At 38.6% G+C, this 24,647-nt stretch overlaps 2 protein-coding genes and 1 long non-coding RNA gene across 3 annotated transcripts; 1 reads left to right on the forward strand and 2 right to left on the reverse strand.

The window, feature by feature from the left end:
* Positions 1–1,012: 1,012 nt before the first annotated feature.
* Positions 1,013–2,992, reverse strand: LOC125585380. The gene is made up of 2 exons (XR_007322305.1): positions 2,147–2,992; positions 1,013–1,798 (listed from the first exon to the last, which is right to left on the reverse strand). It is a non-coding gene; the product is annotated as an uncharacterized LOC125585380 (long non-coding RNA).
* Positions 2,993–14,724: 11,732 nt separating this feature from the next.
* On the forward strand, positions 14,725–19,981 carry LOC106374578. The gene is made up of 2 exons (XM_048754320.1): positions 14,725–15,619; positions 15,701–19,981. Exons 1-2 carry the CDS (start codon positions 14,753–14,755, stop codon positions 16,310–16,312), a joined length of 1,479 nt encoding a protein of 492 aa, XP_048610277.1. The 5' UTR covers positions 14,725–14,752; the 3' UTR covers positions 16,313–19,981.
* LOC125585822 lies at positions 19,393–21,726 on the reverse strand. Its single transcript, XM_048755518.1, has 2 exons — positions 19,797–21,726; positions 19,393–19,697 (listed from the first exon to the last, which is right to left on the reverse strand). The coding sequence occupies exons 1-2, from the start codon at positions 21,724–21,726 to the stop codon at positions 19,393–19,395; spliced, it is 2,235 nt and encodes a 744-aa protein (XP_048611475.1).
* Between the last annotated feature and the right edge of the window lie 2,921 nt (positions 21,727–24,647).

Below are 24,647 nucleotides of genomic sequence, written 5' to 3' on the forward strand. Positions count from 1 at the left end.
ACAACTCAACATAGTCGGGGTGTTGAACACTTGCTTGCTATTTGAGAGGAGAACGCGTATACTCTGAGAGTCCAACAAATTGATGGATGGAAGTTCTTTGTGAAAGGTGGCAATAGGGACTGTAATGTTGATCTAGAACTTCAAGAGTGTGATTGTGGTGTCTATCAAGTCGAGAAAATTCCTTGCTCTCATGCTATAGCAGCTGGAACAGCAGCTGGTGTGCACATCTCCACACTTGTATGGCCGGTCTACTCAAAGGATACTTTGTTTGCAAGATACTCAGAGAATATATATCCTTGTGTTGGACAACTTGTTGAGGCACGCACATGCTTTCCTCCGGAAGTAAAGCGTGGTCCGGGGAGATAGAAGAAATCAAGATGGCAATCTTGGTTGGAGCTATCCAGGATGAGAGGACGCAAACCCCGGAAGCAACACAGGGTTTATAGGTGCTCAGTCTGCAAAGAAACTGGCCATAAGCATCCACAATGTAAGAACTAACGTGGAAGACCTTCAAGTAAGTCGTCCAGAAGACCTTCTGGTTAGTCGTCCAACGACTTAACTAGACTCTATGTTTTATGAACTTCTCTGTAGACTCTATGTTTTATGATTTTCTCCGTAGACTTTATGTTTTATGAACTTATCTGTAGACTCTATGTTTTATGAACTTCTCTGTAGACTCTATGTTTTATGATTGTCTCTGTAGACTTTATGTTTTATGAACTTATCTGTAGAGTTTATGTTTTATGAACTTATCTGAGAAGTCTTTTTGTTGAAAAACTTCTCAGACGACTTAACGTTAAGTCGTCTGAGAAGTCTTTTTGTTGGAAGACTTCTCAGACTACTTAACATTAAGTCGTCTGAGATGTATTTTTGTTGGAAGTGGTGGTAAATCGTCCAGAAGACCTTCTGGTCAAACATTACATATCCCGACAGGTTACTGCACTACCAAACTAAGTTCTTACGGAATTCTAGTTTGATATGAGGATAGGTTACAAAAAACATCATCCTATCCTGACCCTGTTAACGTCCCCTAATCTACCATACAACAATATACAAAAGCATCAAGTTCAAATACAAATAACACATCCAATATCTACTCATACGTTCCCAGGTTCTCATCATTGTCTTAGTTTTCCCATTCATGGCACATAGGAAGCTCTTGAAATATATCCACCGCCATCTTCTCCCTGATGCTCTTCCCGTTTCTTTTGTTAAACGCTTTGGGAAATTCCATCCCAAGAGCATGACATTCAATGTACTTCAGAGCGAAGGGGCCACAATCGCCAGCTTGGCACTGAGGTACTCCATCGGTTTGTCTCGCATATGTGTATGGCTCCAATGTGTATTGAACCTTTTGTTCGTCAGAGAGCGCGCACTCAACAAGCAGATAAGGGACCATTGTGACAAAAGGCTTCATTACCTCATCGAGTTCTTCAGGGCTAATATGACCGATAATGCTGTCCCAGACGACTATGTGCCTCTTAGGGATCGATATCCATATAGCAATCCAATGCTGGTTCTTGAAGTTCACAGGTGCATAGATATCATCCACATCCACCCCCCAAACCTTCTTAGATTTTCAAAAAGAAGGTATCTCGCTTGCATGATAATTCCACGCCCCACCAGGGAGTCTTCTTCCTAAACCGTTGGCATCTCCATTGCCGCTCTTAAAATCAGGGTAGGAGGCCCTCCACTGCCGAGAAAATATATGATCAAGAAAGCACATTCTGTCGCTCCTGAAATGTTGTGGATGGTCTTGGTACCGTTGCCTCAGTAAATTAATAAAAGCATCCATTTGCTGCATATAAAACAATACAAGTCAGAAAACTACCAGACGACTTACAGACGACTTATACAAGTTAGATAACTACCAGACGACTCAAAGACGACTTATACAAGTCAGAAAAGTACCAGACAACTTATACAAGTACCAGACAACTAACAGACGAGTCAGAAAAGTACCAGACAACTTATACAAGTACCAGACAACTAACAGACGACTTATACAAGTCAGAAAACTACCAGACGACTTACAGACGACTTATGCAAATCAGAAAACTACCAGACGACTTATGCAAATCAGAAAACTACCAGACGACTTACAGATGACTTACGTATAAGAGTAAGAAAATAGCAGAAGACTTACATGGTCGGTCAGCCATTCTAAGGGGGTTCGGAGGACCTGATAAAATCGACTTGGACATCTACGTGGTTTTTTTTTCAGAGGTAGTTTATAAGAACTGCAAACACAAAATTTAAATAATCAAATGGATGCTTTTTTTTTATCAAATGTAAATAATCATTTTTGTACAGCAACTTACGGATCTTGTTGCAGCCATTCAGTGAGCTCCTTCGACTTCTTCTTGTCATAGGGTGCAAAAGGATCATAGACTCGGCCAACCTTTTTGTGTGGAATGATCTGTTTGGCAGTGTTGTTTCCCTTAAAAGGAGTTTGCTGTGTGGGAGCAAGTTTCCTTTCTCGCTCACTTTTTTCACGGAGATTCACCATAGCAGTCTCCTTCTTTGTCTGCCTTCTAGCTTCTTCCAAGAGTAAATCTGAAGCAGTGGAAACTTGTTTGTCCAATATAAGAACGCTAGGATCATCACTCGGTAAGTCGTCTGCAGGTCTCACAAGCCAGAGCTCTCTCGAGGAACTCGGTTCTGTAGCAAGACTCGGTTCTTTGGCTTTCTTATGTCCTGCTTTCGCCCCATTCACACTTTCACTCTGCAATTTAGAGTTCACAATGTTTTTAAAAACTATTAACCAAAGATCAAATTCGTACATGAAACAAAGCACACATGTTCAGAATCAAGGCATACAATGGTTCATCAAAGCACACTAGAAACAAAGCACACATGTTCAGAATCAAGGCATACAATGGTTCATTATAGCACACAAGAAACAAAGCACATCAGTTCTGACTCTTCCTAACACTTTGCCTAGTGACTCTCTTCTCTGCAATTTTGGGAGAGGTTTTGGTACTAACCCCGGGTTCGTGCACAGGTTTTGGTGGATTTGAAGTGGTTTTAAGCTGACGATCATCAGATGAACCCCTTTTTTGGTGATTCCCACCTTCTTCTCCACAGCTACCGTCCTATCCCCCCAGTAACTTGATCTCCCTAAGGCACGTCCCAAAGCCATCACTAATGGCATCAGATATGTCCTTGAAGGCCTTTTCAATCTGCTGTTTCGTCATCCCAAAGCCATCACTACCCGACGCAAGTGTCTAAGCAAAAATAGAAGACTCTTTACGAGCTTTCTTCCGAGGTATGCTACTTTCTTCCTTCACAACACTCTCTGACTTCATTGTAGTTTTTTCCGTCTTCACTGGACTCACTTCATTCTTCCCTGGACTCACTTCCATCTTCACAACCTTGTGAGTACCGGTGACTTGCCAGCAGTCCATGGTCCACTTCCATCCAGGATCATTAAACATGACTTTAATTATGTTATCTGCGGCAGGGTCATCTACGTCTCCGTCCCATTTTGGAAACATTTCATCAAGGTCCTTCCGAACGAAGTTGTTCACGTTATTCTGCAGTAAATAAAAGATGTAAACTTAGTTAAGTCGTCTGAAAAGTATTTTTGTTGGAAGACTTCTCCGACGACTTAACTTTAAATCGTCTGAGAAGTCTTAGAGAGTGAAGTTAAGTACCTGGTTTTTGATAGCAGCCTTAAAACATTTGCGTTGTCCTTTGCCACCCTTGTAAGCCAGCAACAGTGGAGACGGTCTGTTTGGTACGGGAGACCCATAATTAGCACCCAATTCTGGCATAACATAGTACGCCCACACTTGGACGACTTGTATGAACCCATCAACAGTGTAACCTGTTTGCGTCAAGTCTTTTGCCTTTAGAGAATCCATCAGCACCTTAAACGCCACTCTTCCCCATGGATAATTCTCAAATTTTTCTAAATCCATCACTAGCCTTGCAAGACTAGCTGGTGTAGCGGATGAGAACTTTTTCCCCTCAATGTATCCTGCGTAGATGGCAAGGTATCCCTGACGCATGCGATCATCCCGAGACCACTCGTAGCAGTGGTAAAATGCTTCTGTTATCTGTTCAATACTTGGCCCAGTATCGAGATCAACACGCATCTTTTCCCATAAAGCAGCCATCTCCTTCGTAACCTCACACCTTGGATTTTCCAGGTCCTTGATATAATCGCAGTTCAGACGAGTGAGGTGTTCAAACTCTATTAGTGAAAACCTCGCATGTTGTGAAGCGACAAGACTTCAGAGCTCAAACTTCTTCTTGATGTCCAGCTGGAAACAGAGCATAAAATGTACCAGCCTTAAAGTCCAACCAAACTCAAGCTCCTTGAATTTGATGAACACTCCCAACTTCGACGCCTTCAGATCCTCATATTCGTCAGCTGTGAGACAATCACATAGAGCTTTAAACAACTTCGTGTCATCAGAATGATACGAAATGCTCCTGATTGCAGCGGGCTCTTCTCCTAATGTAAACATCCTCGGCGGGAGTTCTGGTAAATCCATTTTAAGGCCTGCAAACAATCACAAACAACCATCTCAAACACATAGGTAGCGCAATATTCTAAATACTATAGAAGACTTGCAGACGGCTTCCAGGAAGTGAGAAGACTACTCAGATGACTTCCAGGAAGTGAGAAGACTACATGGACGACTTCCAGGAAGTCTTCTACGATGTCTTATTCCCTGGACTTAGTCCAGGGAGTAAGACATCGTAGAAGAATTCCTGGAAGTCGTCCAAGTAGTCTTTCAGTAAAAGACTACAACAATCTCAAAATCTTGTTGAGCATGCATATCTGAATAAATAGAAAAACAATCTTTTAAACAAAAGACGAATGACTTACAGTTGGAGAAGATATTGTCTGAGAAGATATGGTCGGAGAAGATGTGGTCCCAAGCCGTTATAGATCTGCAAATCGAAGGGAAAAGAAGAATCAAGACTAAAATATTTAGGGTTTTCCGGCAGCTAAACGTCTTAATACATGAGAAATAACATACCGGCGGCGGAGTTTGGCAAACGAGATTTCAGATCTGAAAAAAAAGGAAGCGGATGGTCAGTTTAAATTAAGAAAATACTATACCGCATGAAGGAGAAACGAGATTCGTCGTAGTCGGAGAGATTACCGGCGAAGATAACGGCGGAACACGACCACGGTAGGGTTTTCGTCTTATCGCCTTCGAAATCGCCCTTGGAGAGAAACTGCGCTACGGTTTCGTAAAGTTGTGAAATAGTGAAAAAATAGTTTTTATATGTCCGGTAAATTGGTAAAATTAAAGGTTCGGTACGATGTGGACGACTGAAATATACGTCGTCCGGGTAAATTATTCAACAGACGACTGAAATATAAGTCGTCCACACCCTAAACATAACCCCTAAACTTAATTATCTAATTAAACACTTCATAAAATCAAATCAGACTTGAGAAGTGTTTACTATACACAGAAATAAATACATATAGGTGAAAACTAATTTTTGAAAAAAACATTTCAGTTTTCCAAAATCTAACCCTAAGAATACATACAATACTACAACATATGTTTGCCAAACTCCTAAACCAAAGAATATCATGATTCACTACTTCCACTCATCTATCTTGAAAACAAATCAATTTTATCATATCTTAATTTATATCAGTTAAAACTGTTTATAATTACATGATTTTTATTTTTCACGCATCAAAATATTTTTTACAAGATTTATAAATTATTTTTAAAATAAACTGGTACCAGACGACTTACACGTAAGTCGTCCAGACAACTTCCAACATCTCAGACCACTACAAGAAAACATCGTAATTCTGACGGACAATCTGACGGAAAATGAGATCCTCGGAATATTCCGACGAATTTCCGAGGAAATTCCGAGAGCCCAAAATTTGGGTTTCCTCGGAATTTTCTCGGAATATACCGATGAAATACCGAGGAAGGCATAATCCTCGGAAAACACCGATGAATATCCGAGGATATATTATAGCCGTTGGAGAGCCGTTGGGGATTTTAAAAATTCCGAGGAAATTCCGAGGAAAGAGCCGTTGCCGTCGGTATTCCGTCGGAATTTCCTCGGTACTGTCGGCAGCATTTCATCTATAAATACCCGCACCCCCCAACCTCTTCATTCACTCCATTTCTTCATCCTCTCACATACTATATTTACACACGAATTTGATTGAAAAAAGCATGTCTTCTTCAAATTATTATCGTTCTTGGATCGATCGACCTCATTTGGATCCGAACACGAGATTGCTTACGGAAGAATACCAACGAGGTATAACCGAATTCATGGGGTTAGTTCAACGACAACCGGAAGCAGAAACGGGTATGTTAAGATGTCCTTGCTCTAATTGTAAAAATAGAAAGATTATTAAAGAGTGGGATGTTTGGACTCATCTATATTTGAATGGGTTTACACGAAGTTACAAAATTTGGTTTCATCATGGAGAAACTGATTATGAATATGGTAGTACTAGCGAACCTCAGCCTGCGGTTAGGTTAGAAGAACCAATTAGAATGGATGTAGATTATGTTGTAGGTACTGAGCAGATGGTAAATGATCATTTTAGAGGGGAAGATTTACCCAATGTAGAAGCTATGAGATTTCAAGATATGTTGGATGATGGAAAGCAACTCTTGTACGAAGGTTGCAGAGATGGTCATTCAGCTTTATCATCTGCAACAAGACTGATGGGCATTAAAACAGATTATAATTTGGCTGAAGACTGTGTGGATGCGATTGCTGATTTTGTAAAAGGTATTCTACCTGAGGATAATGTAGCCCCTGGTTCATACTACGAGGTTCAGAAACTGGTAGCTGGTCTTGGTTTATCGTATCAGGTAATAGATGTATGCAGCGATAACTGCATGATTTATTGGAGGGCGGATGAAGAGCGGGTTACATGCAAATTTTGTGGAAAGGCTCGTTTAAAAAGTGGAAGAGTTCCAGTGCCATTTAAAAAGATGTGGTATTTGCCTTTGTCGGAAAGGTTGCAGAGGTTGTATCAGTCTGAACGCACAGCGCAACCAATGAGATGGCATGCGGAGCATTTAACAAATGGTGAGATTAGACATCCTTCAGATGCAAAAGCGTGGAAGCATTTCCAATCAAAATATCCCGACTTTGCGTATGAGAAAAAAAATGTCTACCTTGGATTATGTACTGATGGTTTCAGCCCGTTTGGCAAGAGTGGAAGACAATATTCTCTATGGCCAGTCATTCTTACACCATACAACTTACCGCCAAACTTGTGCTTGCGACGAGAGTTTTTGTTTCTCTCCATTTTTGTTCCCGGACCAGAGCATCCTAAGAGATCACTTGATGTGTTTCTTCAGCCACTAATATATGAGTTGCAACAACTATGGGCTCAAGGTGCTGAAACATACGATGTTTCATGTAAAGAAAACTTTCAAATGCGGGCAGTACTTATGTGGACAATAAGTGATTTTCCAGCATATGGTATGTTATCTGGATGGACAACGCATGGAAGGCTATCATATCCATATTGTCAAGATGACACAGATGCTTTCCAACTAAAGAACGGAAGGAAAACGTGTTGGTTTGACTGTCACAGACGATTTCTACCACCTGATCATCCATACCGCAGGAGTAAGACTTCGTTTACGAAGAACAAGCAGGTGTTTGATGGTCCACTTGAGGAAGTTAGTGGGAAAGATTTGTTGAAGCAGTTTAGGTATTTTGATGCAGAAAGGATGCCAGATGTAGGTGGACATGAAAACATTCGAGTCAGTGCGGTTGGAGAGCTACATAACTGGCACAAAAAGAGTATTTTCTGGGATCTGCCATACTGGAAGGATCATCTGCTGAGACATAATTTAGATGTCATGCATATTGAGAAGAACTTTTTTGACAATCTCATGAACACGATCCTTAACGTTCAAGGTAAAACAAAGGATAATTTGAAGTCAAGACTGGATTTAGTCGATATATGTGCTCGAACTTCATGTTGATGAGAATGGTAGGGCTCCTTTTCCCATATACCGACTTGATGCAGAGGGAAAGATGCGTTCTTTGATTGGATTTCAAACGATGTGGAATTTCCAGACGGTTACGCATCTGGAAGGAAGGAAGGAAAGTTTATCGGCTTGAAGAGTCACGATTGCCATGTAATGATGCAGCGTCTCCTTCCGTTTGCATTCAAGGAACTATTACCACAGAATGTTCATGAAGCAATTGCAGGGATTAGTGCTTTTTTCGCAATTTATGCACGAGATCAGTGACTCTTGAAGGTATTGAAAATTTGAAGACTAACATAGCCGTGATTCAGTGCAACCTTGAGAAGATATTTCCTCCATCATTTTTTGATGTTGTGGAGCATCTTGTTATTCACCTGACAAGAGAATTGGAACTTGGTGGTCCTGTGCAGTATAGATGGATGTATTTGTATGAGCGGTATATGTACCATTTGAAGAAGATGGTGAAAAATTATAGTAGGGTGGAAAGTTCTATAATCGCACAGATGATAAATTCAGAAACTTCAAACTTTGCCGAGTTCTACTTTCCAGCAGAAGTGCAGACCAAAAACAGAAGACCTGCTCGGCATGATGATAGAGGCGAACGGGCAACATATCATGTTACGGTTCCAGACATCTTCACAGATGTTGGACGACTTAGCGGAAAACCAAAGGACCGTCTACTTACTAAGCAGGAGCGCAGTCATTTGCAAACATATTTGCTCACCAACTGCGAAGATTTTCTTCAATATGAGAGGTAAATAAATTAGCTTACAAAATTTTATTTTAACAAGTTGAAATTTAAATCTTAATTAATTATATTATTGTCAACATATGTACAGAATTTTCATGGCACAAAAGCGGTTCGAATATAGATACGCCACAGAGGAGGAACTTGAAGAACTGAAGTAGAGAATTTTCTGGATGGATGCTTACTTATGTGAATGCTTTAAACAAATTAAAATATTATTTATCACATATTTATACTAATTCACATATATTGATATAACATATATATGTGCTATTAATAGGTGTCTGCTGGTATGACCAGAGGTGAAACATTTGACGATTGGATACGCGAGATGGTGCGTGGAGAAGAGTATGTTGTGAATTCATATCCGAGATTTTGTACTCGAGGATATGCATTCACAACTCAAAAGAGGAGACGTTTGAGTACGACTTATGATGCTGGCGTTTGTTTTGCATCTGGAGATGATGTATACTACGGAAACATACGGGAGATTATGGAAATCAAGTATCCGGGCATGGTTGGATTGCGCTGTACTGTTTTCTATTGTGATTGGTACGAGAACACTCCAGATCGAGGTGTGAGAACAGATGCATTTGGTGTTACATCAGTACATTCGAGGCGAAAGTTGCAATATTATGATCATTTCATTCTTGCTTCTCAGGCCGATCAGGTAATTAAATATACATATATCAATTATTCATAATGATTCATCATCATGTGTATTAATAACACTTATTTACAAATTAAATAATTTTTTAAATGTTACAGGTTTGTTATATCAAGTACCCCCGGGTTAGGAACAGAGATGATCCATGGGTCATTGTTACATCACTCAACCCGAGAGGCCGAGTTCAGGGAAGTTCTGAGCTGGAAGACCCACTACAACCAAGCACATCCAGTAACTTAAGTGCAGCAGAAGATTTAGCTGCAGTTGGCCTTGTAGTCGATTTAACCGACTTTGGAGAGGAAGCTGTCGTTCACGTAGAGGACAAACAAGAGATTGGAGAGTTTCACCAAGATCCAGATTCAGATTCATCTGGTGATGATGACTCGGAAACAGAGTAGCATCGCCCTTTTTTTTTTAATATAAGAATACCGAGGAAATTCCGAGGGATAATAGGATTTAGGGATTTCCTCGGAATTTCCTCGGAATAGTCTGAGACTTTTCCGAAGATTTAAGGCTTTTCTTTTAGGGTTTCTGTTTCCTCGGAAAAGCCTCGGAATATTCCGAGGAAATTCCGAGGAAATCCAAGTGTTTTTCGGAATTTCCTCGGAATATTCTGAGGCTTTTCCGAAGAAATAGGGTTTTTAAACCGAAAACAATGTTTTGCTGTTTTAATAACACTTATATAACTCTTATTAAGTGTCTTAGACTGATTATGAAGTCAAAAATTTGTTTATTACCCTATAATAAACACTTTTCCGATTGTATGAACGAAATCCCCACAACATAAGAGAAACACTTATACACTTTAATGAACGGTAAAGGGAATACTTACAATTCGTTTTGAAATTTTGTTATTTCATAGTTTATGATCTCTATATAAAGATTCCTCAATGGTATGCATTGCATTTGTATAAGAAATTATATAGGGCAAAAATATTTGATGTTTTGAAACCCCAAACATGTGTTCCTCGGAATTTTCTCAGAATATTCCGAGCAAATTCCGAGGAACAATATAAGCAAATAGAAATACATGCATAGGATATTCTTTTTCCTCGAATTAATGAAATATCCGAGGAAATTCCGACGGATATTTAAGTGTCCGTCGGAATTTCCTCGGAATATTTTCATTTAACCGGGCAAACCAGCCGCCAAATATTTCGCGAAAATTGAAATTGAAAATTCTGAGGAAATTCCGACGGATAGTTTCGGTCGGACCTTAGGTTTTATAAAGACGAAACACTTCTTCTTCTCCATTTCTCTCTTCTTCCTCTCTGGCTCCTCTCCCTCCTCTCCGGCGATCTCCCCCTTCTCTCGCGACGATCTCTCCGGCGAATCCTCTCAACACCTACACAAATCATGTAAGGATTCTATCTCACTCTCTTAGGTTCTATTTGTTAGGTTTTTGTGTAGATTTGATGATTTTAGAAGTTTTTTGATAGATTTTTGTTAGGGTGATTGGTTAGGATTGTGATTTGGTTGTGTAATAGGTTTAGAATTGTGATTTGGTTGGAAAATTTGTTGTGTTGAATTGATTTAGAATTTTTTTATTAGTTTTGTATTTATAAAATCGATTTTTGTATATAAATTTGATTTTTGTATTTTACAAAACATTTTTTGTATTTTACAAAACATTTTTTGTATATAAATTCGATTTTTTGTATTTTACAAAACGTTTTTTGTATATAAATTCGATTTTTGGATTTATAAAAGATGATTTCATATTTATAAAAATATTTATATTTATTAAAACTAATTTTGTATTTATAAGACATTTTTTGATTTATAAACACTATTTTATTATTTTTTTTAATTATAAAAACTATTTTTCAATTAATATTTATTAAAAATATTTTAAATATGTTTTTTTAATTTATATATTTATTATAACTAATTTTACATATTTTTCAATTAATATTTATTAAAACTATTTTTAAATATGTTTTTTTTTAATTTATAGGTCTACTAGTGATCAGACCCGGTCTCGATCTCGTCGTGCTCACCACGAAGTCGTAGTGGTACGGGGAGCCACTCTCAGGGTTCGTCCAGCCACTCTCGGGGGTCGAGCAGCCACTGTCGGTATTCTTCATTTCCCACTCCGGTTTTTGCTCCCGCTGCTGCACCCCCTCCTGTTGCTGCACCCCCTCCCGCTCCTTCAGTCGTTCCGGGAGTGATGACTGTTGCCCAGTTGGTTCAACAGCCCGGTCGTGAGCATCTTCCCTATCTCACTCCGTGTCCAAAGGGACGACGTCAAACATGGTAATTAAAAGTCTTTTTTTTTCCTTTCATTAAAATTTGATTCATTATTAATAATTTGTTTCTTATATTAGGTTCAACCGATCCGGGAACGGGATCAGCGCATGGGTCAACAACATGATGTACTCGAACCTCAGCAAGGGATATCCGACTTTCACTCACTTCCCTGCCGAGGATCAGGAGATGTGGTTTTGTCAGTTTGCGGTAAGTATTCTAATTTTTGTAACTTATATTTTTAATCTTTAATATAAAATTTCTACAAATTGTGTTTTTTTTTTCAGCAAGAGTTCACCTCGAATCCCGATCACACGAACTTTATCCGTGACGCCTTCGTACATAAAGTTATGGACAACTATGGGAAGCAGATCTACGAGTGGAAGCAGAAGTGACTCATAAACCAGATTATGTTTTAATTTATTAAACAATTTTTTGAATTTATTAAACTATTTTTGGATTTATTAAACTATTTTTTATTTTTTTATTAAAAGGTCCCGAAGTCGATCAACAGCACGGTCTGGGAGGAGTTGTGTGTGCATTGGGATAAGGACGAGACGAAAGCTACCTCCGTGACCAGCTGAGCCAACCGCAAGAGCGATCGTGGCGGGAAGGGCATGTACAAGCACAATTTGGGTGCCCAGACTATTGCCACTCTGGGGGATCGCTTGGTAAGTTCAATCTTTTTTTTTAATTATTTAAGTATTTTTATTTTATTTTTTATGCATTTCTTCTCATTTCTAATGTTTGTTTAACTTTTGTTTTTTTCAAGGCGGATGAAAATTATGGCGAGCTGGTTGATGATTTCGTCCTAATGAAGAAGGCGCATACCAACAAGCACACCGGGGAGATTGATGATGGTGTTGTGAGGGATGTGCTCAGCCTGATCGAAACTCAGAAGGAAGACGAAGAGACCTGTCTATCTCAGCTTCAAACTGACCTGGACGCCACTTCGACGGCTTTGACCAACTTGTCCCGTATTCGAATCAACGAAATCGTTGAATCGGTATGTTCTTTATAAAAAAGTTCAATTCATTTATTTCTTTATTTTCATTTTATCATTTTTTCTATTATTTAAATTTGTTTATTTTCTATTGAAGTCGGTTCCAAAGAAGAAGGGACGTTTGGTCGGTTTGGGTCGTCGAGCCCGGTCGGTTCCTCCTTCTGCACCACAGCCCTATGTTGATCCAGAAGTGCTTATGGACCAGTTGAAGGACAAAGATGACCGCATAGCTGCGTTGGAGCAAAAGATGGCGGATCAAGAGGCGGGATGGGAGGCAACGAGGAAGCAGAACGTGCAAATGATGGAGATGATGAAGAGGATGTACCCGAACGAGCACTTCCCGTAGTTTCTTTCTTTTTTTTTCAAAAACTCTGAATGTTTTATTTTGGTATGTACAACTTTGAATATTATCTAATATGTTTTCTATTTCAATTTTAATTTTATATTTTCGAATTTCAATTAAAAAAAATAAATTTTTAATTTTTTTTTTAAAAAATATTTTTGGGAATATTCCAAGGAAATGTATCCCTCGGGATATTCCGACGACAACTTCCTCGGAATAGTCCGAGGGCATATCTCCTCGGAATATCCCGACGGATACACTTCCTCGGAATATTCCGACGTCAAATATTTCTCGGAATATTCCGACGGCCGTAGTTCCTCGGAATATCCCGACGGAGACACTTCCTCGGAATATTCTGACGGCCAAAGTTCGTCGGAATATTCCGATACCTCTTTTCTCTCGGAATGGTTCCGAGGACCGTTCCATCGGAAATATCCGAAGAGATACCGACGACCAGTCCTAGGAAATGGTTCTTCGGAATGTCCTCAGAATCTTTAATTCTCGGTATTCCCTCGGAATTTTCCGAGGAAATTCCGAGGAAACTTTGCTTTCCGACGAGAAATTTCCGACGATCATTCTCGTCGGTATGTCCTCGGAATACCGTTATTCCGAGGACATACCGACGATATTTGTCGTCGGAATACCGGTGTTTTCTTGTAGTGGACGACTCATACGACTTACTGAGGCTATATTCGTAAAAATGGCTTCTGCTTTTTTGTTTGGTCACAAGGGGCTGAGCTGTAATTTCACTAAGTTTTTAGGTTTTGCATTTGATTCAAGTTTGGGTATAGGTTTGGAGTTAAAATCAAGTTGTGAGTTAGTTTTGGCAAAAATCCCTAAAAACAAAGACACATCTATTGTAAATTTCTTATTGAAATAAATTTTATATTCCTTGTGAAAATATGAGTATACAGGATAACGACGATATGTGTTCACGAATTATTGATTTAATTATTTTATTATTCGTAAAAGACAAAACATCAAAGCTGATCTGAACTGGAATTACATTGAATTCTACTATTAAAAAAGAAATTGAGATTCTGGAAATATTAACTTATAGATTACTAGATTTCGTAGTTACAAGCAAAATACGAGACAGGATAATGTTTAGGGAAAATTGGATAAATAGGACACTTTGAACTTGGATTTGTCACATTAGGATTTCTAGAAGATATTTTAGGAAAATAGGATTTTAGATCTTGTAAAATACCAAAGTACCCTTAATTTACCAATTATGTTGAATTTAAATTATAAATTATAATAATTTTCGTTTTAATGTTAAAATTAAAATCTATAAAAATTAAAAAAAAAGTCGTTTTAATGTTAAAAGTAAAATCTATTAAAATTAAAAAAAAAACACTAAATGGGAAAAAGGGAGACGCAGGATGCCGCAAAACTAATTCCTTTTCTCCTTGTCTTCTCCGTCGTGAGTCGTCGCTCTCCCACGGCGATTTAGGGTTCAACGGTGAGAAGCTCTGTTCTTCGTCGGTGTTTCATCAGCCCGTGGTCTCTACTCTCGTCTCCGTCACCATCCTTTTCGATCTCACTGAAGACATAACGGCTGCGAATCGTTCTTCCTCTTCGTTGGGTCAAATCGATTTTTGAAGTGTTCTTCCATCAATTTCGCTTCTCAATCTCACAATTCTTCACATAAGGTATTGGATTACATCTATAGATTCTCATATTAAACGAAATCGAAGAGTTCTTCCATTAAAGCTCGATTTTTTTTTAAAAACGATTTGGCGTGTTTGAACTAACAATTTTGTCACGGTTTGTAGCTATGTCTGAGGAGCTACCGAAGAGGCTTTTTAAGGAGGGCGAGGAGCCCCGAGTTACTCAGATCAACAACAACTGCAGGATCGACTACATAATCCAAAAGTTCCAAGCGTGGCTGCCAAAGGAGTTGGATGTCGTGAAGAAAGACCCGGTTTTTCATCAGATTTTTAAGCTCCACGAGAATGGTCTTGGATACTCTGCCAGGGTGATACACAGCTTCTTGTGTAGGGAGCTGGTGACTTTCTTACAGCACGAGCTATGGTTTGTCTTTGCGAGGAGACCGCTTCGATTCTCATTGCAAGAGTTCCACGCCGTAACCGGGTTTGAATGCGATACTCATATCTCGCTTGAGGAGTTTGAAGAGTGGAAATATGATGGTGGTTTCTGGAGCAAGGTTTTGAGGAGAAAAGATGGAACAATTACACTCTTCAACCTGTGGACTAAGGACAAGGAAGCTGTAAAGAAGTGGAGGAATGCAGATCGCATACGTCTTGTCTACTTGGCGATCATTCTTTGTGTGGTATTGGCAAGAGATGAGAAGGCTAATATCCCCCTGAAGTACATCGCGGTGGTCATGGATCTTGACAGAGTTCGAAGGTATCCTTGGGGAGTTGCTGCTTATGACCTTCTCTGCAAATCAATAGCCAAAAATCGTTCCCAACTGAAGGAAAAGACCACTAGCTATGTCTTGGATGGCTTCTCATACGCCTTGCAGATTTGGGCAATGGAAGCGGTACCAAAAATTGGGAAGCTTTGTGGAAAAAAGCTGGATAAGGGTTTCAAGGACGGTCCTAGATGCATAAACTGGATGGGAGCTGCGAAGGTGTCATATGAGGAGATCATTCGCTTGGAGGAGATTATTACACCCAAGGTAATTTTATCTATTTATGACGATTCCTTCCGGTTTGAAATGAGTATTTAGTATCTAACTGTATTTCCCTTTCTTGTGTAGGATGACATCTACCCATACATCTCATGGACAGGAAATTATGATGTTGTCAAAGCTCAGGCGTTTCGCAGAGATGATGATGTGGAGGATGATAGAATCAATGTTCTGATGGAGATGATAAAGAAGGGGCATGATTTTAGTGAGCATGTTTGGGAAACTGAAGAAAATGAAGTGATTTCTTTATCTCTCGATGACGAATCAGCTGTGAATGATGAAGCAAGCGTGAATGTTGAAGCAGCCGAGAGTGATGACGACTTTCAGACTCCGAAAGGATCAAAAAACGTTGGTTCTAGATCAAAGAGGGGTAAAAAGAGGCTTCCCGATCGTGGTATGGAGAAGAGAAAGCATAAGGTTCTCGCAAGTGGTGCAAAGCAAGCTCCTTTTAATGAAGACATGAAGGCTTTTATGACACAGTTGTTTGAGCACAACTTCTCTGGAATGGAACAAAGGATACAGAAACAGATGGCCGAGACATTTGAGCAGATGCGGACAGAGCTTAAACAATCACGTAAGGAAGCCAGCGTTGAAGTTGAGCTTGGAGAGCCTTCACCGACAAAGCCATCGACGAGCCAGGCACCGTTGAGGAGGTCCACACGCGGGGTAAACAAACACTAGTCTTCACCATCCTCTTCAATGTTATTTTGTCTTGTTTAAGTTCGTGGTTTGCGTGTCTGTTTGTTTTATTGGCATCTAAGTTATCGGCCTGAATTTTGTTGTACTTTATAAGGTCTCGGTTTGTATGTGTGCTTGGTGTGTAAGTGTCCTTGGTTTGTAAGTGTCTTGTTTGAACTTATGTAATGGTCTGGAACTTTTATGTAAAATAATTATGTAATGATAATGTATTTTGGTGTCTCAATTATTGCTTATTTGTCGTGACATAACAGGATGGTTCCGAGACTACATTCGATGTGAATTATAGTGAAGCAGATGATATGGGTCGCGGGATAGGTACGCAAGGGGTTGAAGGGCTTTCTCAGACGTCGTATGTGCCAGGCTTTGATCCATCTCAGGACAAAAAAGAAGAAGACTGGTGGACTCCAATGACTTCGGTCCGAGGTTCAGTGGATAATCCAGTAAAGAAAGAAAAGACAGAGATGAATACAGCTCCACCGCCGTCACAGTGGGAGAAATGGTGCAAAAGAAAAGGTCATGGACTTCAGCTTAGCGATTCACCATTGCCAGAAGATGCTTCTCCGCAGGCGTCACTTTATTATATCTCCGAAGAGTCATGGAAAGGATTCACGGAATGGGCATTAAAGCCTATACCTTTAACAATTGGTCCTACATGCTTTAATTTGTCTGTAGCTACAAGAGTAGTAAGTGCTGGAAAATGGCTTGGAAACGAGGTAATGAATCTTGTACTAACCTTTAGTGAATTTATCTTCCTAATACTTCTTATATGCTATATTACTTAACTTTCATTGTAAATTTTTAGGAGATGGATGCGGTTATGTTTATATGGCGTGTGAACACTACATTGAATCGTTGGGCCCCTCGCCGTGTTGCTTTCATGAGTGCTATGTTTTGCCTCCAAGTAGACGCTGCATACAAGAAGTTTTTACCAAACAAAAAAGCCTATCAATTGCCTGATTTCCTTCTTGGGTACGGCAGAGGAGAGCTTCCATCTCATGGGCAGACTGATCTAGTTTGGGGTGTTGATGTTGATCGACTCTACTTTCCTCTGTTTGTAAATGGTAACCATTCAGTTCTTTTTACATCCTAGTATACATTTCTTCGTTTACATATTTTTGTGGACTCGAACGCAGGTAATCACTGGGTTGGTGTCTGTGTAAACATCATTGAAAGAAAAGTGGAAGTCTTTGATTGCGGTCGGGGAAAGAACAGACAGTACGTTGAGAAGTTTGCTGCTATCATTCCTAGGATAGTGAAGTCCGTTGCACCACAAGAAAGACAGAAGCAGCTACTCCTCTCATCATATTCTATCGTGGATGTGCCTATGAAGTTGAGATTGAACAAAAGTTGTTGTGATTGCGGTGCATACGCTCTGAAGCACTTGGAATGCTCGCTGCTTGGTCTTGACGTCAGTTTAGTGGATGATGAAATCATTATGGGTTGTAGACAGAAGATTGGAGTGGACTTATGGGAGGCTGCACACGACCCCATCTTTGCTGAGGTTATGACACGATATGTGCCTTCACCATGGGAGAGGTCTGAGGTCTTTGACCTCGAGGATGATTGATTAACTGTGATTTTAGTAGTTTGGTTTGTTAGAATTAGAAAACAACTTTGGCTTTGGTATTTGATTTGAATTAAGAAACAACTCTAGATTTGATTTTGTATAAATTATGAAACAACCCTATAAAGAATTGTGTGCTACAAAATCATAAAACCTGAGGACCCAAACCCTAAACAAACCCTTAACTAAAACCATAACCATAGACATACCCTAACCAAACCCTAAAACCATAATACAATAATGATTCTTAATCATACCCTAAACAAACCCTAAATCCGTAATTCATAGTCAAACCCTTAACCCTAAACAAACTCTAAAACCATAACCGTAGACATACTCTAACCAAACCCTTAACTAAAACCAAAGTACAAATTAATCCAACGCCTCAAACACACACCTATTTATTGATTATTGTACATTGGTCACTATCTAAGTACGTCCGTCCACTATGTTTGATAGATGTTTAAACACTAATTTAGAGGGTTCAAAGACAAAGTTCTTGTGGTGTTATCGATAAATTTAGTGACTTTTTTCTGCTCTGCCTTAGCTAGAATACGCGTTATGGGAGTATGAAACGACGTAGTTTTGGTTATTTTTTTGACCTAATCACTTTTCTTCCTCATTCTTCCTCGACAGAGAGATTGCAGCGGCGAAAAGTTGGAGATCGACTCCCTCATGTCTTCAGTAAATTCTTCATCCACTACAAGAGATCGCCTCGCGAAACAACGGGGAATTCCCACAAGATGCAATTGCGGTGAGGCAGTGAATCGTTTCACTTCAAAAACAATTCAAAATCCGGGAAGATTATTTCATTGTTGTCCTTTGGGATCTCAGAAGGTTAGTCGTGTTATCATATAACTGTCTCCTTGTTGTCCGATGAGAGTAGAATTAGTCAATCTAATTGTGTATTGGATGTTACTGATGAAGGACAAAACCCACTTGTTCAAATGGACTGACAAGTCAGTTGTTGAGGAGATTGAAGACTTCCAAGACCTGTTTGACGTGTTACTCGTTGACAATTCCGAGTTTCAGAAATCAGTGAGAGCTGGTGAGGCCATGATGACACGCCATGAGAGTAGAATTCAAGAGATGGAAGATGCAATGTGCCATTACGAAGAGAAGACCTCGGAATGCATTAGGGAACTAAGGGGCATAAAAGCTTTGTTTGTGTGTTGTTTGGTGATGGTCTTCTTGTACCATATCTATGCATGATGTTCAACAAAGGCAGCGACTTCGCGCACAACTACTTTTATGTGCTTCCTCAACTTGTTGTTTCTTTTTTTCAAAGAAGTTAAGACCATGTTTCTTGTTCTTTCGAGGTGATCATCATCTACTGAAACGAATTATTTTGCAAATACTTTGGTTGTTACTAGAATAAATCGATTTGTCTCTATAGTTTAGCAAATACCAAATTGTCAAATAGGTTTTTAAACAGAAGATCAAATAGTTTCAAAAGCAATAAGAAAAAAAACAGAGACAGATGCAGACACATAACAAACTAGATGGGTAAATCGCATGTTCCTCTCTTGTGTCCTTCAGTTCCACAACGGCTGCACTTATGCTTTTTATTCTTCCTTGATCCTTGAGAAGATGCGATCTTGTCTTCTACTGATTCATACCTTCTCTTTACTGGTCGACCAGCACTCTTTCTTGTCTTTGGTGGTAAAACCTTTGCAAGTTTAACCTCAGCAGGGACATTCCATTCAGACTCTAGAACTGCTATTGGATTAATGGAATCTGCATAGGCGGTTCTCCACGCTGCAGTGCTGTACAAGGCGTCAGTGAATCTGTGCACTTCCATACCTGTCAATCTCAAAAAAAACTTGATCAATATGAAGTCTATATGATGAAAATCCCGAAAATAAATAATTCTCAAGTATTCATGTGTTTATACTTCCATACCTCGTGAATAAATTGCAGGAATGGCGTGTCGGCAAGGAATTTTTCCTATATCATACTTACCACATGTGCATGTTCTTCTTTCCAAATCAACATGACAATCATATATGTCTCCTTTTACAACCGATCTGAAGTTGTCAACCTTGTAAACCTGGAATCCTTTTGCCTTCACAATTCTCCTATCAATCTTTCTCTCCACCTTAGCGGTTAAAGGATCTACATGCTTTGAGCTTAACAAGCGACGCTCATAGAACCATCGAGTCAACAGTTCTCTTATACTATCAAGCAAAGGAATAACCGGATATTCTCTAGGTATTCTAAGAACTGAATTTATAGACTCTGCAGGGTTCGTGGTCCTAATGTCATACCTGGAGCCAGGGAAGAGAGAACGAGCCCATTTGCGCACATCAGCCTCCCGTAGATATCTTCCAAGCTCAGGACTCATATCAAAAATTTCGGTGATACGTTCTTGAAATTCAGTGTACCTATATGCCCGTGAAGCCTTTTCCACCAACGCAGTCAATAAGTGATGAATGCAAATTCCATGTGCTGATCGAGGGTAGACAGTCCCAATAGCTTTAGAAATAGACGCATTTCTATCTGAGACAAAAGCTAGATCTTGACAATCAGCAATAACCACTTTCAACTGTCTGAAGAACCACCCCCATGAATCGTCATTCTCTGAATCAACAACCCCAAATGCAATCGGATACAAATTAGAGTTACCATCTACAGCAGTAGCAACAAGAAGTGTCCCTTTGTATTTATTTTTCAGAAAAGTTCCGTCAACGACAATCACCCTTCGCATTGCATTGTAGAATCCTCTAACTGATTGCCCAAATGACATAAATAGATACATGAATCTTCCCTTCTCATTAGTTTCGTAGTGAGTATGCGTACCAGGATTTGCTTCTTTAATCATATGCAAATATGCTGGTATTTTAGAGTAACTGCGATCTGGTATACCTCTAGCAGCTGCAATAGCAAACTCACGAGCTTCCCAAGCGTGCCAATAAGTAATCTCACAACTATGCTCCATTCTCATAAATTGAATGATGTCATTCGGTTTTGGGCCATCGTTTGCATCATCAAATCGATGTTGTATCAGAGTCCCAATTGTTCTTGCAGATGCTGTTTTTCCGAATTTCCTTTTCTTTGAAGGAGCACATGAATGTCTTCCATCACATTGGTTGATCATGAAATATGTAGACCCATCTATTCCTTCTGCACGCACAGTCCAGTTGCACAATGCTTCCTTACATCGAATATACCACCATTTTCTCGTGGATTTGATAACAGTGTAATCGAAATTATTCTTCATCGCCAAAATTTCCATTGTTGCCTTCAGAACCCCTTTACTTGTGAAAATTTGATCCTTCTTCACGAAGTCTCCTCTCCAAGCTCGACCATCCTTATCACTGTCTCCATTGTTTTGACAAAGTTCAATGTTTTCACTCCTTAAAGCACCGCAACCATCCGTTCTTTTAACAAAAGACTCTTTTGACGGCTTGACAAACTCTACTCGATTTATCTCAGGAACTTCTTCATCCTCAACATTACTTGAATCACAAGGCTCCTTATTCAAATCGATATTGACTCGTTCCTTTTGATTTACACCAGAAACAGAGAACATCACACACAAGGTAGTGGACGATTCCCTCTTTGCATAGCCCACAAAATTAGATGCTTGCCGATCATTGGTGATAATAATTGGAGGATTCCCTTTTTGATTCAACAACGAATAACTGAACTCGGCATTAATGGCATCATGGTCCACCCCATAATCCTCACACACCATTATCTTGAGCTGCTTCAACGTAGTAGTAGTTGCTAATGTTACCATTCGACCACGCCTTTCTTTGTCTACCACGAAACTCCAATCATCACCGCGACTACACATCCATTCACCCGATTTGACATAGATTAGAACCATGTTGTATTGATAGAGAAAAGAGAGATGATTATGTCGATGAAGAAGAGAGAAACACAAAGAACGACGACAAAAGATCGTGGGAGAAGGAGAAAAACGTGGGAGAAAATATTCTTGGAGATATTTAGGGAAGATTTAGTTTACATTTAGGAAACATCTTTAACCGATTATGGAAGTTTCCATATTTTTCGGATTTCCTGTAGAATGTATAACCTATGTAAGTCAGAATACGGTAGAGTAGATGTGAAACATATTCTTCCCTAGGCGCCACATAAGGTAAAAGACAGACCATATCATGGCTCCAAATATAGATAGGGTATATCAACGCATTGTGGCTATATGTCGTTATCAAGCTAAAGGTATAAGAAAGACATCTTTCTTGATTATAACGTAACGTAACCTAGCTTTGGTTAGAATATATAAGAAAAGATAGGTTACGTTGTATACCAAAGATATATCTATGTATAAACATTAGTAGCCGATTTCTAGACTAAGTAGATCACTAGAATGAGTATTGTAACTGTAGCTAGAAGATGAAATAAAATATGATTCATTTAAAAAAAAAAAATTTAAACATATATATTGTCATACTTATGTTTCCAATAGTTTTGATATTTTTTAACATTTTTAAAATTCAGTTTACTATTTTTTTCCATAAAAAAAGGTAAAATATATCCAGAATTGCCCAAAATATCAGAAATCCTATTGTGACAAATAAAAGTTCAAAGTGTCCCATTTCTCCAATTCCCTAATGTTTAAGGGGAATGAACCTGATAGTATAACTACAAATTAACAGGATAACATAAAGACTTTAGCTTAGATATTGGAGATATCTCCAGTCGATAATGCACGTCGCTATAGATTTAAGCTCGTGTGCAAAATCTTTTATGGACTGTCCGTAAAACAAACTTATAATCGAAAATGATCTAACGGTACACGTTGTTTCGATCTTAGAGCTAGCAAAGTTCATGTATGATGACCCACTGGAAATGCAATAGGATCAATCTTTTTTGGAGAAATTAAATTACATCTTTACCACTTTCATGCTAACACTTTTCATTTTTACCACCACCAAAGAGACATTTTCAAAAATACATTCTTCACCAAGTGGCAAAAGACTCTTATACTCTTGTTCTTTATATATATAATAAACTAGATTCTGACCCACACGCACGTGCAGATGTATTTTAAAGCGGTTGTTCAAAAAATTTCATATATGATTAGTTCTATTATTTTTACCACTTACCAATATTTATTAATTTTTAAATTTAAAATTTTTAATTGTTTAAAATTGCCATTTGTTTTATTTTTTTTATAAATATATATAACAATAATGTGAATTATTATTTATTTGTTTATTTATATATCATTTACTTATTATAATAATTCATTTTTATGTCGAATATACATTTTAGTTCTTAATGAATTAGATAGATAAGTCTTATTAGATGTTATTTTTTTTTATAAAATTATACACATTTATTATATATATATTCTTTAAAATAAGTACTTTGGGCAATATGATATATTTTAAACTATATTAGATCAAATAGGTCAATTAATTAATATTTTAAATTATATACACATTTTAATTTGGGGGTTTATATTAATCCATTGTACTAAAGCCACCAAATCATAAAAGTAATCTAAATAGGTAATTATGATATAATAATAACAAATAGGGGTGGGCACTTTACCCGAAATCCGAAGCCGCACCCGAACCCGATTCGAAAAACCCGAACCGAAATCCGAACCGAAGTAGCAAAATATCCGAACAGGTATTGAATTAGAAGAGATTGGATATCCGAAGATAACCGAATATATGTATAATTAACCATATATTTCTAGTTTCATATATCATTTTATATAAAATATTTATATTGATACTACACATATTTTAAGTTCATATGATATACATAGAATTACGGAGAAAATGATTTGCTACTCTCTTAAAATGTATGTCAAACTTTTTTTTTTTTGTCATCAACTATACAGACTCATATTGACTCTGTAAACCAAACGGGATGATCTGCATCCATGTGAAGGACAAAAGACGGTTGTTTCCTAGCACTGCGTGCTAGACTATCCGCCTTTGAATTTTGCGTCTGTGGTACATAGATAAGCTCTGATCGGGTGAAGCACTCTTTCAGGGTCTTGATATCTTCCAAATAACTTGCAAAATCTGGTCACTCCTCTGGTTCCGAAACCATCTTCACCAATTGAGAACAATCTGTTGCAAACGTAACCTGAAATTGACGTAAATTCCTCATACATTCCATTGCCCATAGTAATGCTTCCATCTCCGCATGTAAAGGCGAGAGACTGGCTCTAACATTCCTTGCCTCCAGTAATCCATCAAAACCTACTAAAGTACTGAGCCAACCTTGACCTGAAAAATTAGAACCCTCTTTCCACGAGCCATCCGTAAAACACCATCTTCCTGGAATTGATGGCAATGTCGTATTTATTGGTGGAGCCGTTCTCTGATCATTTAATACTTATGCTTCCGGGCATAGTGTCGATTCCGTTTCTGCCAGTTTAAGTGTATCCATGGGATCCATGTCCAAATTGCTGAAAATGTCTATACACTCTTTCACTAAGGTTTAGGGTTTAGGGTTTACGTTTAGGGTTTAGAGTTGATGTTTTAGGGTTTTGATTTGAAGGTTTAGGGTTTAGGGTTTAGAGTTGATGTTTCGGGGTTTAGGGTTTAGAGTTGATGTTTCATGGTTTAGGGTTTAGAGTTTAGAGTTGATGATTTAGGGTTTAATGTTGATGTTTTAATTTTAGATTTAGGGTTTAGGGTTTACGTTTAGGGTTTAGAGTTGATTGTTTTAGGGTTTAGATTTGAAGTTTTTGGGTTTAGGGTTTAGAGTTGATGTTTTGGGGTTTAGGGTTTAGAGTTGATGTTTCAAGGTTTAGGGTTT

Source organism: Brassica napus, chromosome C4, assembly GCF_020379485.1.
Source record: "Brassica napus cultivar Da-Ae chromosome C4, Da-Ae, whole genome shotgun sequence".
Taxonomy (NCBI): Eukaryota; Viridiplantae; Streptophyta; class Magnoliopsida; order Brassicales; family Brassicaceae; genus Brassica; species Brassica napus.